At 36.6% G+C, this 18,804-nt stretch overlaps 1 protein-coding gene across 1 annotated transcript in view; it reads right to left on the bottom strand.

The window, feature by feature from the left end:
* The window catches only part of VAV3 (vav guanine nucleotide exchange factor 3), a gene marked incomplete at both ends in the record, with an annotated part of 175,846 nt that overhangs the window by 73,543 nt on the left and 83,499 nt on the right, over window positions 1–18,804 (bottom strand). The window contains 6 exons of the mRNA XM_082484521.1: window positions 12,829–12,938; window positions 13,278–13,410; window positions 13,789–13,874; window positions 14,287–14,373; window positions 16,850–16,918; window positions 18,576–18,671. Coding sequence (XP_082340647.1) covers window positions 12,829–12,938; window positions 13,278–13,410; window positions 13,789–13,874; window positions 14,287–14,373; window positions 16,850–16,918; window positions 18,576–18,671 — 581 coding nt within the window. The remainder of the gene's footprint in view (window positions 1–12,828; window positions 12,939–13,277; window positions 13,411–13,788; window positions 13,875–14,286; window positions 14,374–16,849; window positions 16,919–18,575; window positions 18,672–18,804) is intronic.

Here is an 18,804-nt window from a genome sequence, read left to right as displayed (position 1 = left end):
GATATTTTAGTTTCCAATATATTGCTTTCCAACAAATCAAAACCAATGCAAAAACAACCCAACTCAATACCACGCAAAAGTTTCTAACCAGAGATTAAGCATAACTCATCTGTGACCGTCCCAGCCAAAATACCACAAGGGCCACAGAAAGTTTCTTTCCATAAAACTTTTCACACTGAATAGCATATACTATTTTTTGAGGTTTTAAATATAGTACATAAAGCTGATAACAGCACTCACAGCACAGCATACAACTTTTCACAGTCATGTCCAACCAACCGTAAAGAAGCTCTTATTTACAGCATTCAAGCCTTGCACTGATACCCTGAGAAAGCAGACCAGAGCTGCCACAACACAGTAAAAAGAACATTTCAGCCTTCTCAAATCTTCTTCTCCCTCTACTTCCCAACCTGCAGGCACGTTCCAAGACACATTAAAAACTGAGTATTAGGTTGATAATTATTTTAAACTAAAAGTACCAAGAATATTTTCTTCTTCAGAAGGAGGATTTCTTGCAGGGCGGGGGAGGGGAGAGGAACCCACACATGATTGTTATAAAAATTAAAATGTATTGAAGCTCTTTCTGTGGCTAGCATTAGGAAAATCTAATTTAGGACTTAGACTGGGTTCCTTCCCCATCACAGCGGAACAGTCACCAGTCAAGCCCTCTCACTCCTCAGTCCTCCTTCCATAACAACTTCTACTATGGGGTGCCCCAGGCTCATTGCAAATGAAATGTTTTACCTATTTCTGCTCTTAATCAATCTTGATGAGTGGCCACAGCAAGAAGTCACTCATATACCAGGAATACTTAATCTGAGGTAAATAATGACAGAGAACATGTTCCTCATTTTATGGTAAAACTGTCTCTTATTTTCACAAGCAATGTGGGGAGTCAAGAGTAGTTTCCCTTCCTCTCTTCTACTTTTTCCCCAGGCTGTTTTAACTCCTACACTCTGAGACAAAATGTCAGGACACAGAAACAGAGTGAATCTGTAATTAGGAAAATTTTTCCAATTCTCTCCTCAATTCAGCAGCAGAGATTTTCTAAGGGACAATCACAAGTGTCCTCTCCTGCATAGTGCTAGATCTCCAGTCACTACAGCAACATCCTTGGGCTGCCCCTGAGCCTTTTGTGTAAAGCTTTCTCTTTCTACATTACTTGCAGAATATTATTCCCACTGGGACCAATTCACTGCTACACCACCAAGCCAGAGACCTGCAGATGGCTTGTCTTGCTAGTATCCTTCATCATTTGGACACGCAATTCTTGTCTCTGCATCATCCATTGGAGCCACTGTTCAAGGAGCAGAATGACCATCATCTTCAGTCAATCCTGCATCTCTAAATGGATATTTTGTCTGTGAAGTTTGCACAGGTCAATGTAGAAAAGAGCTATCCAGGTATCTTATTCGATTGCCCTTGCTACCATCAGACTTTGGAGCACACCATTTTTGATGACCTTGTGCATATGAAATATTCCCCTTTTAAAAATACTTCTCCACATTTTCATTGCCACTTCTTTCTATTGACTCTTACTTCTCAGAAGAGTAAATTGATCATAGGCCAACTCTGTCTTCAGACACTCACATAACACAACACCTTTATAAATGGTGTCAGAAAATGTCACATTAACAACATTCTAGGAATAATCTTTCCCTAGATTAATGGCACAGCTGACCACAGAGTAATGCTACAGATAGTCCAAAACTATCTTGTCAGACAAGATATCTAGGTGCCTATTCCTATGCCTATAGAATAAGGAATAAATTCTCTCTACTATCCTACCTCAAAATACCAAAATAACTGTGCACGTGAATAAAACGAAACAGTTTAAGCTACAGTTTTCTAACATTTTCCTATAGCAGTTGGGATAACAGTTCTAAAACTTAATGTAACTCTTAACCCTCAAGATACAAACGTGTCACAATCACAACACTAATACTTCAGTCAAAATAAAGCAATGAACCTTGGTGATCTCCACCAGTGTAAGTTCTATACCTCATTTTACAAAACTGAACTTTGACCATCTTGGGTCTAAAGTGTTTTCAAGATGCATACTGCAATAAAAAGCATACAACACCAATATCAAGCAGCTTAGATGGGATTTGTTACTGTCATTTCCTTACTTAATCAAAACCATATTCTGACGGGAAAACATTAAGATCGGAATGTGTCTGATAGCATACAACAGGCATTTGGCTACCATATAGCAACAGTTTAATTTTTTATCAGCATTCTTACATTCATTTTTGTTTCAAAAAGCTATACAAAGTATCTTTCACAACAGGTTGGACTAAACAAAGGAACTGTAATTTCTTCAGCGGGCTATGCACAAATATGTTAAACTGACAGTAAAAGAAAACTTCCTCTACACAGTTAAGGCTTACAAAATAAAACACACCAGGAAAGCTACTAAACTTTCAGCCCCAAAACTCTATCTTATCTATTAAATATGCAATTACTACAGGTAATGTGTCCCAAGAGAAGAAATAAGAGATAGTTTACTATAGCTCCTTCCTTCTATTTTCCCACGTGGAGAATGAGCGCATTAAAATCCCAGTCTTCATTTCCAGAAAGGCCATATTTCTAAAGATTTAAACAATGAAAAAATCCTTGTTTCACAAATTTTAACATACTGAGTACATCTTCCCTTGGATGTTTTGCCCTTCAGATGTTTCAGTATTAGCCTTACGGGCTTTAGAATGATTGTCTCAAGTTTGCTTTGCATGGACATATTACTGAAAGCCTACTGGCTGCCAACAAATCTAACAAAAATATAATAAAGGGACAAAATAAAGTATTATGTTGATTAGATTAATTAAATTCTTATAGCAAGTTTAAATTTTAAACAGGAAATTAATGAAATGCAAATAACACTGCCTGTACTGAAAAAGGGCACACGAAAGAGAAGAGGTGGTATTATAAAAACAAAGAGTAGAAGCAACCAGAATCTGCAGTCTTTGGCTCCTAGTTATGGGTGTCAATCCCATAGCACAGCACTAGCAAGAAGGTACCCAGCAGCAGAGAGGGCTGGAAGTCTACCCACCACCTTGTGGCTTCATATTCTGCAAGGAGTTAAGGGAAGGAGACTTCGAAACACAGCACAAAGAAATATTCTCCTCGGTTTTTTTTATTCTAAATCTGTTTACTATTAACTTTAATGCTACCAGTTAGAAACAGTAGTTTAAACAACCTGCCCGCAAGGTCCACTACTGTCCTCCACTAGTGACCAGTTCTGCTGTCTGTATTGCTGTATTTTGAGGACCATTTCTTTTAATTACTTCCTTGGCAGCTTTTCAATACTAGCTTGACTTCAGCAATTAAGACCTGTACAGATACCCCCACCTCCCTGGGTCAAGACCACTGAGAAAGTGTTGCTTACACCCATTACAAACATTTCAATTAATGTTGAAAAATTACTTCTCTGGAGTACTTAATTAACAGCTCAACTTCTCCTTCCCAGACTTCAAGTATTTTTAATCTAAATTTATTTTTGCTTGTACTGGAAGGAAAAACGCATTACAGGGAGAGGGGGGGACAACTACTGAAAAACGTTTGATATTCCTTAGATACATGCACATCGTTTTTCCACCATGAGAAGCACATACATGCTTCACTGCAAGAAGTGCAGCACATACAGGAGAATAAAGAAATACATCACACAAAGAAATGCAAAAGTAACTCTTTGCAAATGGACCAAGACAGATCCTTTCAAAAGTGAATTGGCTGCAAAACAAGAGAGGGTATCAACAAGAGCAGGTGCTGACCCAGACACTGTGGAGTGGTTCACTTCTGTTAAATACAGAGAAAGCAAAGACATCGTAAACACGGACTGAATCGAGCCATTCTGCTCAAGGGACTGATGATAAACCTCACAGGTATCATTTAAGCCCAGAGACGTTCCTCCAGATTGTTGTAACTCAGTGGGACTGTCAACCTGGCCAGAAGAGGAACTTTCTCTTCCCCCAGCAGCAATCCCACAAGTGTGTTTTTCTAAGTGACCTGGAACAGCAGCAAGTGCCCAGATATGGATGCTCTTGGGTTGGGAACGGGCTGTCCAGCAGAGTCAGAGGTTCTCCATAACAGTACAGTGAGACAGCTGCCCTTTCTTCGGGGTTGACAGTTTTCCCCCCAAAGGGAAGAGCATGCTACGAAGTTCTAATGATACCTCTTCTTTTTGGTTTTGACTCATTTTTTCAGAAATGCTATTTAGGTCAGGTTTTGAAGATCTTTTTCCCATATCAGTCTCTTCAAGAAAGGCTATTATAACACAAGAAATTTTACAGGGTTGAATTGTATGGAGATGTTTGCAAAGTATCCTATAATTTTAGAAGTGCGTTGCACTTGAAACTGAGTAGCCATTTCACCTGATTAAAACTTGGCTTTAGAGAATAGTTAATGTATGTATGCCCACCTGTGAGCCCAGAGGCATAACAAATAAGCAGATGCATGAAGGAGTCTGTAGTGAATTGCAACTGGTTTAAGTATTAAAAGAAGAAATACTACAGGGAGCTCAGATAAAACTCAATACCTTGAACTCTCCTCAACTCTCAACCCCGAGTCAGACCTTTGCATTTTAGAGCTGTTATTATTCTGCACTCCATGCTACGCTTATAATAATTTAAAATGCTCCATACAGAACTGTTCAGAATTATGGACACCCTGAGCACAAACTGCTGAAGAACATTTTACAGTGTATGTGACATGAAATCTGATGCTGTATTCATGCAGTATAGCCTATAAAGAAAATGGCATAGGTTAATACCTGAGGACATTGAAAATTTTCATTCCAGCTTTACTTATTGTACTAATATTTTACATCACTGCAGAAAATGCATCAATAAACCCAGATCTGCCATAAGTACTTCTAAGTAATTAATTGGTAACAGAAATTATTTGTGAAGACATCTTAAGTTAAAATTCCTGGTTTGTGCCTAAATTACCTCCTTTCTAAATTGTACGCACCTTAGAAGTTAGCCATGACAACTGGTACTAAACATCTCAGAAAATTTTAGCAAATTTAAATAGGCATTAAAACATTTGTCACGTATTCAAATGTTTTAAGTAATAACATGGACAGCAGAAGTTAAGAAACAGAAAACCACGTACGTTACTGTCAAACAAGACAAAAAGCTTGCAGCCAAACCTTATACAAAGAACTTCATGCAAAGTTGGTCCCAAGAGATGTTCAACCTCACTGCCTCCTCTGATATGCAGCAGACTTCCCTTAGAAGCCTGTTCCGCACAAAGAGCAGAACCAGACTTACATTTGCCCTATCCTCCATTTCCACGTAAAACATTTCAGCTCTGTGCAGCTATCACCATTTCAACTGATCACTTCATACAACATGCTGTCATGTAACTGAAAGGCATTTGTGTAATAAAATAAAATAAGAGTGCAGAGACAAAACCACAAATAAATAATGTTTTTTCAATCTTTACAAGGAGATTATTATTTACTGTAAAAAGATGAAGAGGGAAAATGGCATTCTTAAGGGGTATTCTCACTAGAGGTGGGCAACGGCATTTCACAAAGGATGATTTTCAGCTTCTTTTCGACCTTCTTTTCTCAGGAGCAATGCTGATTACTTACAGCTAATTCATTTCCTCTGTTCCAGCTAGGCTGTTATATTTCAGAATCATCTTTGAAGATGCTATTTACTGAATTAATCAATCAATCAATTCTCCATATGCTAATACTCAAACATTCTGGTTTGTCACATCAAAGTGTCTCCATCAAGAAGACATGTTATATAATTAAATTAACCATATCACAAGTAAATTGTGCTTTTGATCAAGAACGCACAACTTCTAAGACTTCACTAGGAAATTTGCTTATTTGATCATATGATGAGTGGCTTTTTTGAGATCAAGGAAATTATCTTGTTAACTTTTTGGAAATGTACTGCATTGTTTGAAACAAGATAACGACTTTTCTTTTTCCTTATCAGCCTACTTCCCTGAAAAGCACGGGAGATGGACTGCTTTGAGCTAATCTACTCCTGTACAACATTTTTAAACACCACCTGGTAGGAACAAAGCTCTGTCACACATCGGTATTTGTAAATCAAAAGCATCAATACTTTCTGTCCTTTAATACTCACTAGCTGAGTCTTATTTGTTAAAGTTCTAAGTCTTACAAATCCAAATTTACAAAGTTGCTTGTCTTGAAAAGCTTTAAATATTTTCTCGTATATTTATACTTAACTGAAGACAAATGTCTATGCTTTGGAGTAAAAAATGTAAAAATATAGGATGTTACAGCCATAAACTTGTAAATTACCGGACAAACACCCAAATCTGCTACGAAAAAAGGTAGTCGTGGTTTGCAGGGAGAAACTAGGACGTCTGTTCATATAGCCAAAGTATCAGGACAAACACATAATGCAGCATTCCGTGTTCAAAGATTGAAAACAAACTAACACTTTGTGCAAAAAAACAAAATTAAGATGGTGGTACTTTATTTTTATAGTGTAGTGTCACAAAATTATTTCACTGAATTTTAAGAAACACATATTAATTTTCATTGTAAGATACCTCACATTTGGTAGGGTAAGTTGTAAAAACATTACAGTGAATAATAATCTCCCTGTAAAGATTGAAAAAGCATTATTTGTTTGTGGGTTTGTCTCTGCACTCTTATTTCGTTATTTTATTACACAAATGCTACTGGACTGGGAAATCTTTGATTTTTGTGGACCAGAAGACATAATCTCAAAGTATATTTATCATCACCAAGTGTTTACATACTCCTTTCATAAATTCTGATTTGCTTTCACATTCTGCACTGTCCTTACACTGCACTGTTAATCATATACAGAATCTTCACACAGTTCTTGCTGTGTCTGGAATAATCTAAAGAAATTGCGTAACTATAAGTATGTTGTGAATGGTTGCTTATAACCCTGGAAAATGTGATCAAAAAAAAATATGGAGTCATAGCAAAGAACAGGCAACCATTCTTCTTTGCAGACATGAACTTGGCATTCATTTTTGCAGTACTGAAATATTTATACTGATGGAGAAGCCCAGGCAGACATGTGTGTTTATTGTTTTGGTAACCTACGTGAGGTTGGTAGAAGTGAAACAACTTTGCAGCTATTTGAAAAACACAGCAGATATCTAAGGATTTTAAAGTGCTCTGATAAGAAAGCTTTAATTTAATATGTCAGTGTTCAATATGTCAGAGCTCAAATATTCTCTCAGAAGAAGTCTTAATGCATATGCATTATTAATGCACTGAGGGAAGAGATCTATTTGAGCTGAATCTGACCAATCTCATTAGTCACAAAATGCAAACCAAATTTGGAAACAGGTATAGTAATAGGTAAGAGAACACTTTTCACCTACCTTGTTTTTTGTACTACTTTTCTTTAAAATTTAGAAAACCAATTAGCTCTACCTACAGTTTATATAGCTTGCCTAATCTACAACACTGCGCACCCATCTATCAGGTTTGAGAATCAGCGAATCTCAGGATTATTTCCTTACAATAGATTATGTTGTTCTGCATCCCTTGAGTTACAGGGTGTGAATCTATGTCTAACTGAAACGGTAATTTTTCAAAACCATATTAGACTGTACCTGAGCTGCTGCACAAACTCTGTAGTGACCTAAAACTTAAATACAGTGTAATTAAAAGTAAAACCACTAATTTTTTGAGGGCTGTATAGCTTTCATGTCTGAAATCTCTTTTACTTGAATATTAAAAAAAAAACCCAGATTCATTAACTCCATGCAATTAATGCATAACCTAATCACTGTAATGATCATGTGTTTCCCACTGATTTTTCAGGCATTACTAATTAAACATGATATTAATATTGCAATTTCAGTAACAATGTCAAAGCCGAAACTACAATCATATTACTTCTGACGGTGAAACTTTAACTAAGTACATTAAAAAAGGCCCGTTCCTCTGCCTGCAAGATGTTTTCATGCACTTCCCAGTTTGTGAAAGAGAGATGTTGACTAAAGCCTAATTAAAAGGCATGTTACAACACTGCTGCATGAGACTTTGCAATAATGGTTCTGCGCATCTTGAAATACAGCACTATTAAACTCAAGCTGACACGGCTCTGATCAACCTAAGTCCCGCAGGAGACTGAAGTAGACAATCTCCACACGCCCCTTCAACCTAAGTTCTTCCGTGATTAAATTTTAAATTGCATTTCTGTGTAATACGTTCATATCTAGGAATAAATATTGAAGCCAAGTTTGCTAATGGCCATTTTTAGAGTGGATTACAAAGCACAATTGAGAAACCAGAGAAAGACTTAATTAAATTAGCAAACTGGACATCACGATGACAGAATAAATTCAGCACAAACCAGCATAAGATATCGCATGCCGTATTACACTAATGGATTCAAATATTAAGTCAGGGGGAAAACATAATGTGTGGCCTTTCATGGAAAAGGTTTCTGCCATTGAGAGGAAGGCAACACACACCTGCTCCGTGCTCTACTGTGATCACGAAACAAACCACCCACAAAGACATATTTAGTGGATGGAAGCAAGTGTTTAGTGTCAACATGAGACAGCTCTAGCAATAATCAACATATTTTCTTTCAGTATTTATTCTATTATCTTATGATGAAATAAAAGAGAATTAAATTCATCACAGCAATGACAAGAAAAGCAGTTGCCACATAATAACAAATTAAGCCTGATAATTAGTCAGCTATGTAGTTCCAAAGTAATATAACTGAGGTATATACATGCATACAACAGAACAAGTTTTTTCCTTTTAATAAAGAATGGTTAGCATAAATTCATTGACACATATTAGTCAACTATTTCTAAAAATAAGCATTTTTAAAATAAGAGAAGCATCTGTAGGAGAGCTTTCTAGGGGAAAAAATACTAATAAATGTTCCTACTTTTCAGTATAAGCTGAATAACATGAAAGTATCAAATATTTTATGTAATTTGTAGGTATATTATGAGACATAACATACTTGTTCTGATTCTTCTGGTTGTTTTTAATGCAGGACAAAAGAGATTAGATAGGATATGCTACCAGAAAACAAAACTGTGTCTCACACTTGCAATTAGTTTTTGAAGTTTTTAGTGGGTTAGTTACAGCAAATAAGCCATGCACTTTATCACACTGCTGACAAACTTTCACTTAATACATGATGTCTCTAATTTGGTTGAGTAATTTGGTGCAGGAATTTGGCTGTACAGTTCTATTAATATTATCTAGGATATCACTTGGAATGACTTTGCATTTAAACCAATGCTATTTGACATCCTAGATTAAATTTAAACATTCCACATCTAGTACAGTAAAGTCTTTGTAGTACTATCTTTTAAAAGGTGCTTATTTACCCATACATCTACAGCCTCATCCATTACTATGAACAGAGTTCCAAGAACAAAATAGCAACTGCTCAAATTAACCACTATCATTGTTAAGCAGAGCTTCTCTTCTGAGGCAATAAGCGGTTACACTCCCTCTATGCATGCAAAACTTCCAATCACATCAGTGAGGTAACAGGCACACCAAGAGAGAATTCAGCCGTTTGTGATATGATGGCTCCTGTTCAAACATCCTCCACTGGTCTTTACAAAAAAACTCTCAAATTCTTCAGGTTTATGAGTCCAACCAAAGTTTCAGCTTCAAGAGCTTGACTGCAATGTTACCTGTGCTGCCCCAGTGTCCGATTTTATTTTATTGTCATCTAGAAAATCCAGTGGTCCCAAATAATCAGCAATTTTGAAGGTTGTACACAATAATCTTAAAGAAAAAAAAATTAAAAAGGCGGGGAGGGGAAGGAGGAGGTGACCCAGCCTCAGCTGTGGCCATTACTGTGAATAGGTCAATAGGAAAAATAAAAATTCAGGTGCTTTGTATTATATATTTTCTAAATAAAGCAATAGTCTCAGGAAAACAGAAAATACATACTGTAGCAACAGAACTGTCATATGAATAGAAACAATCTACTCAGTTTCTTATAACCAGTAACCCATCATTACCAGCTTCCCTCACAACAAAACAACTTGCCATACACTGCAGTAACAACAGAGCTAGCTAAGAGGCAGAATATTTTCACAGGTTTGTGCAACTCTTTTTCTAACAGAAGCTTACTAGTCTGAAAAGTAACACTCTGGAAATTGCACTGGGATTTCATCCTTCCTTCCCTTAAATATTTTCCATATGGAAGTGTGCCTATTGTATACCTGCCCTCCAAACCTAAACCAAGTTCAGCCAGCAAAGCTATGTTCTCTATTTCATACTTCATCAATAACATAAGCTCCGCATATCTGGAGACAAATTCTCATCTCAATGACGCCAGCATCTCAAGAGTAGGTGCCTTTTCAGCAATGTAACTATCATCACTGTTGTTCATACGCTGCTATAAACATCTAAGCTCCTAAAAAATTAAAATTTACAGCCTAACATAGTTATGCCAATAAAAGTGTTCTAGTGGCAACAAAGTTCATTCTTAATTTAAAAATAATAAGAGAGATCCTAATTTGTTCTCTTGTTATGTTCTTAGATTAACACTTGCACAGTGTTCCGACTTCATACAGAATGCTATCCCAAAAGCAACAAAACTGCATTGAAATTTCTGTCTGGAACTCGGTAAACAACATCATTTCTGATAATCAAAAAGGAATGTAATTCACCCCTTCAACTGTGCTGTTTCTGCCGTCTCAGTAAAATTTTTAAGTAATGAGAAGTATTTTGCCCATAGAAGTAGCAATTACAATTGAGTATGATGAATAATAGCATAATTTCAATCATGGCTACTTTTCAGAGTAGAATCACACTAGAACAGATAACCTACACAGCAGGCAATGAGACCCCTGAAAACAACAAATCAAACCAACCAACAATTGTTCAAAACACTTGGCTTCGTTTATTCCTAAATACAAACTTTTGTGCCTCAGCATGAATTAGAATATAATTATCACTACTTACACCAAGGTATGTTGAGGAAAATACAACACTATGAAGTCAAACCCATGTAACGGAGTTGGGGGAAAGGTATAAAAACTTCAGAAAGCATAGAAGCCCCCTCTTATTTTCAAACCTAGTGGTTATAAATGTAAGGGAGCAAAAGCATTGCCCAATGCAAATAATGCCGCTATATCATGTTGCACCTCAGCCCTGACCTGCAGCAACCCTGCCGCTCCGGTTACCACGCCTCTGTGTTACAGCCTTTAATCACACAAGAAGAGGTTAAACTAGAGGTTTACGAGAAGGACAAACATCCATGCAAGACAAGGCTTACACCACCACTCGTTTTCAACAACCAACTCCATCTGGCCAAGAGGAAAGAGTAGCACATTAACTTGTCAACCCTTCAGGTCCCGTTTGTTCTGCTCACATGGGGCAACCGGCAGCAGTAAACCGCTGGTCGTAAAGGCACGTTCGAACAGCTCATGAGCACGGGCTGGTGCCTAACACTGTGTAAGGTTATGCAGCTGCACTCACTCACCACACACACGGCGGTGGGGAGGGGCAGGTCCCGCACAGAACCATAAAAATGTTTGGGAAGAACAGAGGATACACTCCTGGAAAGAAACATAGCTCTCTTCCTGCTCTCCTTAGCTCCTTGGCTGATTTTTTTTCTGGTTGGTTGGGATTTTTTTGTGCACTGGGCCAGGGTGCCTGAAGAGGGATCAATAGTTGCAATGCCAAAGCTGATAAATCTGAGTTCCTTATGCTTTTCATACATGTTTTATCTATGCTTAGGTAAATATCAGTAACGACAGTACAGGAAGCGGAGCAGAGAGCGCACAGGGACAGAAAGAGGCAAAGTACTCAGCTTTCTGCCCACATATAAACAAACACCTCTTCCCATCCCCCACTATGCTACCCAGAATTTTTTGCCAAAATACATGCCATTTTTGTCTTCAATAAAAATCAGCAAGATGGGAACCCTGGTAAGCAGGTCTTATATTATCTGTCCAGCCCACAATCTCCTCCCTTATGTCTTCATTTAAATCATTAGCATTCATCATATATATATATACAGTTTACAAGCAAGTTTCACTCCTCATAATAGCCTTTTTCCAAATCCACATACCTTTACAATCACATCCAAAACAAACTTTATTGATGCTGTCTCTATTTTCACTGGGAGTATCTCACTCCCCCTCACACGTTTTTTTACCATAAAGCAAGCATCACCCTGTCATCCAATTCCCTTGTTCACGTTTTAAATTTCATAAGAATACCTGAGGTGTCAATAATCATGTTTGTCTTTCTGACAAGAATCAGAAATGGATATAAAGCTCATCCTGCATAACAATAATGCAGTGCTGCAGCTGAACAACTTTTCAAGAAGTCTAAAGCAACCTTCTCCTTAGTTGAAAACATCTAAAGGAAACCAGTCTTTTGACACTAAATTTAACAAGCCAAGCAACTTGATCCAAATACTAAACAATAAATTAGTTAAAAGCCACTAGGAAAAATGCCAGGATCCCCCCTCAAATCATCAGCATCATCTTTCAAAAAATAGACTTCAATTAATCAAAAAAAAAAAGGAGGGGAAAAATGTCACTATTATGTTAGATATTTATTGCTAAAATAATTAATATTTCCCCCAGTTGCTTAACACAGTATTACTAAAACAGTCTTAGCGGCAAAGTTGGAAAGTACTGCACAGCCTAGAGTGCCCTCTTTCTTTTCCAAGAGGAGTTTCAGGGAAATATTCTGTTAACATTGTCTGTCAGTTGTCAGAAAGTCAAATAAAATAGATAAATAAGCTGTATTTAAAAAATCTAAACATGAAAGCAGTTCAGCATAATTTAAGTGATATCCTTACACTGGTGACTAAAGTGATTCTACCTTAATAAAAATATACTTACAGAGCCATCTGAAATTGTTCAAGCCATTTTTTCTTCAAGTCTTTAGTTTTGCAATAAACTTCTAAACCATTTTGACCTTGGATATGAATGAGGTAGAAGCCATAAGACCACTGCATAAAAAGATTGACAATACAAATGTCATCAGTTATACAGAAAGGGAAAGGGGAAAAAAAAAAAAGAAAGAAAAAAAAAAGAAGCATTTGTATGTTCCTCAATTCCCTAATTTTGGGAACAGAAAGACCACATTATTGTGTTCACTTAGGAACAACTTACTCAAACATTTTAATTACATCCAAATAAACAGAGTTGAAATCCCTAAATATTCACTTCAGCTTACATTTAAAACATAAAACTCTAAATAAATTGTATATACATTCTGAATTCCTGCAAAATGTTTCAAACTGCTGCTAAAAATATACATTTTATTTGAATTAGCAACAAATATTTACCTTTTTATTTTCTTTATCTGTAGTGGGGTTATTTGTAATTTTGTATTTCTGAAGATCTATTATTTCCTTCATCTCATAATTATCACCTCTCCGTTTGCAAACGATTACAGCTAGATCAAACAAGAAGATATGCCTATGCAAATAAAACAAAGATGGTTAAAAACACTCCAGAAAGCCTACATCCAAAGTATTATTTTACACACCTTTGCCTGTGGCACTTAAAATTTTGAAGGTGAACAACTAAACTACTAAATAACAGAACAAAAACCACTGGAAGTACTTTTGCTAGAAACCTACTACTCGCACGGGACTTAGGTGATCTTAGATGATAACGTAATAGCTAACTTCCCATGAATCACTTTGCAAATTCACTTGGCAAATGGTGGATAGCCTCTGTGAATGCACAGTGAAACGGAAAGTAATCTCGAGAATCATTGAGCTGACCTCAAATCTGAAGAGAGAGTTACTCTACAAGCTTTTTAATAGCAAACACCAGAAGTCACACCATCACCTGTCTTGCCTTGCACGTTTGTCTAATGTAGTTATCCTTATTTCCCCATCACCTTGAGGTCTTCCATACTGTAAGAGGGAATGATTCTGAAACAGAAGTAATATGTATGATTCAATACAGCAAAAGTGTCAAGATGACGACACATTCAAATGTTAGACCACTCACTCCTTTTACCCCAAAAAAGGACGTTTCAGGCTCTATCATCTGAACTAAATACAATAAAGAATCAGTCCATTGCATTTTTGTCTTCAAATGGAAAAATTACTAAAACACCCGAGTGACTGTACAAACAAAAACCTTTAACTAAGCAAATATACTTCACTACAGACAGCCCCTTAAAATAGAAGAGATTTCTGTACTTAAATATTCATGTCATTCTAAACCCAGCAGAGCATACTTAAATATTACCAGAGTACTATAATCTCATACGAAATACATCTATCAATATATTTGATCAAAAATTATTTTAAACTTGTATAAATGAAAAATATCACATACCAAATTCTCTATTGATAGTTGAAACTGTCTAATTTCGCGGAGCGTTTCATTATCTCTCTTCACTTCATTTACATATTGAGCCAAGTCCTAGAACATCAACAGAAAAAGGGAGGAAAAAAAACTTCTCTAAAACAGACCACTTTAATATTTTGGCAAATTTATTTCTAATTTTATCTTTGACTTAGCTGTGTATTTAGTCATTTTTTTAAAAACATATCTTTAATGTTGAAGAATTACCAATATGTATGCCTAAATAAAGAAGGAAAAAAGCCTCTGCATATCTTCCATAACATTTACAACTTTCTTCATCACATCTATTGAAACACAAATTTAGTAGCAAGAAAGAGGGAAACACATAACAAATTGTAAAAAGGGGGTGATTTTTTCTGAATTTTGTTAATGTCTTATTTTCAAGATTAAAGCTGGAAATGTAATTTATGCAGCACACTGCCAAAAAAGCGGTCAACACCATCTAATATCTGAGAATAAGACAGAAGGTAAATAGAGCATATAGTAGAAAACACACATAAGGCAGCTTAAAAGCAGCACGTAAGGTGTAAATGTATCATAAGCCTGTGTGATTATTAGGAGAGAATAAGCTGCTGCCCCAGTAGTAGGATCTTGCTCTTACTGTTGCACAGCAAAGAGAAGCCATTACACAGCAGATTTTAAAAGGGGTTTTTAATGGGATATACTACCTGAAGTAGCAGACTGAGATCATTATTGTCCCCTTTACCAGAACATGTATTGTACACATTTCACTAAACCCTTTAAAATGCTCTGAACATGCTCGAGTCATAGCAACAATTTGCTAGGGCTTCTCTGTTTATGGCTAGAGATGAGGATTGAGCAGGAGTGGTAATTGGTAAGGTCAGGGATGCTGAGATCAGCAGTTGTAAAAGGCATTCTGATCTTCACAACTTGCTTTAACAGTATCCCTTCGATATGGTCACAAATTTGAAGGGTGGGAAAAAAAGACACATCTTCTTCCCAAGACGTTTTTAATCAGAATCTAAGAATAGCTGCAGTCATTATGCTAGCTTCCCAAATGAACCTGTGCAGGATACATTCACATCAGTCTTAAAAGGGTTAGTGTAAAAATTAAATAACCTCTTTTCTTGCTGCTAAAAGAAATCTGATGGCATAATCCTTCCTAGAATTTTCTTTCTTGGGGAGCAGTACCACTTTGCTGGCAGTTTTTCCAAAGAAATTTTATTTTTTGAGCAGACAGACCAGGGTTTTTAGAAGCAACACACCGACGCTGCACAGTTACTTCTACTACATTGGCAGGGACTATTGTACAAGGACACAATAAATCAGGAGGGAAACAGTGCTGCAACTTTAAGAAGAGATACTCATACCTGGGTGGGGTGTTTCTGTTTTTTAATTGGCTATTTTATTGGTTATTTCCTGCCAGCCAGCCAGCAAGCCAGAGCCACTCTGGCTACAGGTTTCTTAACTGCTTTTTTATTGTCACCAAAACCAATGAAGCAAGCCAGCAAACAGGAAAGAAAAAGGTGGGGCTGGGTGAGAATAAAAACCAGGGTTATTTTCCTAGCCAATTAGCAGCAGCAAGGATGCATGGCTTGCCACCAGATGGAAGCAACATTGTGCCATCCCATTTCAGGCATCTCTCCATGAGAGATTATCATGGTGGCGCTCTCAGCATTCACTGCACAAAACCAGATGACAAAAAACAGGAGCCAAAAATCTCATTTGGGAGCTGGTCTGTATTCCAGGCATTCAAGGCAGACAGTCATATAATTTGAGACAGCTGTGTCACCCAAAACTAACTTAGTCCGACTTCAGCATCTTCCGTGGACCATACAGATTAGAGTAGGAGATATGACCTATGCCGTGTTGGCTTCTTTCCCCCTTCCCCCACGAAGGACAGAAAAAATTTCACAATTCCTGCACATGAATGTCACATTCCATGCTGTGAAGCCAACTGAAGCAGAACTGTACTTCATTTCTGAAGCTGTGCAGAGGAACACATAATATATTACCTTACACATAAGGCAGTACAGCTACTCTATAAAGCATTTGTTTGTAGCACTTGCAGGTGAATGTAGTGTGACAGATACTCCAGAAAGATACTACTGCTTTCTAAGGTAAAGCCACAGAGATCATATTAAGATGACAGAAAAAAAAAGTCTTTTAAAGAAAGATAACTGTCTTCATCTCACTGGGAAACTGACCTTGATTAGAATTGACTTACAGTGATAGAAATTCACTTCCTAAATTCTGGAAGTGAAACCAACATTATTGAAAGACCTGTTTTTCATCTCATTATATGACAGCAAAATGATGCAGAAGTAAACTGAAATAAGGAATTTCCATTTCACAAGCCCTCCACTTCAGAAAACTACTGAACTTTTTTCCCAGACTTGAGCAAAGCACTCAACTATATGCTTGCCCTGACATACTCACAAAGCTCACACTGACCTCTGAAAACATGTTTGACCTGCCGTGAAGAACATTATCTCCTCCAGGAAATACAGTTCTGAGCTACCATTTTAACTGCCAACAAAGACATAAATACTTCATTGCCATGAATACTTACCTTCATTGCATCAAGTGCCAGTTTTAGATTTGACTTCTCCATGGGATCAGTAGTGTGCTTTACCAGCTCCTGTGGACAGAGCAGTTAAAACTCTTCACCCACTGTCTGTCAATTTCTAAATGGAAGTTGTCATTGCTCATCCCCACTACAACCCCCCAAAATAAAAGAAAAAAGCCCAAACCAGAAAACACAGCCCAAGAATTCACATTTTCATCCCCACAGTGAGCAGACTATAACCGACTGGGGACTACTGCAAACAGATAATTGGCAAGTATTTAAGAATGATTGCTGTAGACCCTAAACACTGACTTTAGCTCATAATGAACCATCATTAGAAAATAACCTGGTCTGTCTAGCACTTAATACTTGTCAATCAGATCATTACTGTACATGCATGCTGAAAGCACAGGTAAATACTTAAGTTCATTTGCACATTACTATACAGTATATCATCCCATTCCAAAGCACGCGCTCGTCTGCAGAGAGGGATGTATGCTGGCAATAAAATTTCAGCTAAACTGTGCAACTGCTTAAAAGAAGTCACTGTCTCATTATGGCTAAGATAAAGCTGACTCAGAAGACATATTTCAATCAAATGTAAATGTTTAAAGAATTTTTTTAGCCACTTCCCATATGGAAAATAAAGGGGCTTTTTTGGTTTTTATGAAGTGAAAAAGTAACCTCTTGGGGAAACAGATTATTTCTTCTTTATAATTTGAGAAGAGAATTACACATTTCAGCTAACATAATAACTTGCTAAAATCCTAGAAAATGAAGGAACAAGTACTTATGCTTCACATTACAATGCTAACAATTTACTGGATTTTTTTCTTTCAAAGTCTATAAATATTTTTCTCATACAATGTACGCTAGTGTCACATATTAGAGCATAGTGACATATTGTGTATCATCTTTTCATAATATACAGGTTGATTATAAAGTCATGACTCAGATCTCATAAGTTTTTTTAAAAAGCAGTTGTACCATTCATTTTATTTTTTCCAATTTTCCATTGATCAAAATATTGATGATTCATTTATAGAAATATTTCAAAAAAAATTAATATTACAGAATGTGTGTTGCTCTGCCGAGTCAAAATTATGCTTCACATAAAACAAGTAGTAGATCTTTTTAAAATGACATTTTACAAGCATCAGCAGGGTTGACAGTCTAATATAGTAATATATTTCTTTGCAGCTGAACTAATGAGTCTCCTGGCACAGCTATCAAATTAAATTTATAAGACTCTCCAGCCTTATTACAGGACTAACTGCAAAAGCTAACGCTTTGTGGGTTATAACAAGAAGCATTTCAAATTAAATATGGCTTTATTGTAATTTATGACAGCAAAGAAGCATCTTAAAAATATGCTGTAAGTATGGTCCAGCTTCCTCTTTTGGGGGTAATGGTTCACATTTCAAAGTACCATGATTATAGTTTGGTACTACTAACCATTTTAAACATACCAAGAATGAAAGGTTCAGATACTGAGGAAACAATTGTATTTTATTCTTTTTTCCCTGATATGTTTCAGGTCTAAGGAACAATTTCTGCAAGAAAACCCGCACTTGACTGGATTTTATTTTGTAACAAATCAGCCTCAAATCTATGGAAATGTCAACCACCTCCCTTTGATAAAGACCTTTACCTCTCATTCTTACAATCCACTGATGATAAACAATCACAGTTTTGCTCTCAGCCCCCTTAAATTTCAAAAATAAAATACCTGAAGCAGTAGGTGATATTTTAGCACTCTCTGCATTGGAACCACTAAAAGATCCCGCAGTGTAAATTTCCCGTTATTGGCCCTCTTGGAACATTCCTAGTTCAAAGCAGAAGAAAGAGTAAGACAAGAGAGTTAGAAAATAAAAATTTCCAAGTGACACATATGAAAATTCAGGGATACATGGGCCTAGCAACTATACTAAATATCTTAGATATTTCAACAGCATGAG

Source organism: Vanellus vanellus (assembly GCF_965231255.1).
Source record: "Vanellus vanellus genome assembly, chromosome: 5".
Lineage (NCBI taxonomy): Eukaryota > Metazoa > Chordata > Aves > Charadriiformes > Charadriidae > Vanellus > Vanellus vanellus.
This window is presented reverse-complemented; position numbering and strand designations above follow the sequence as displayed.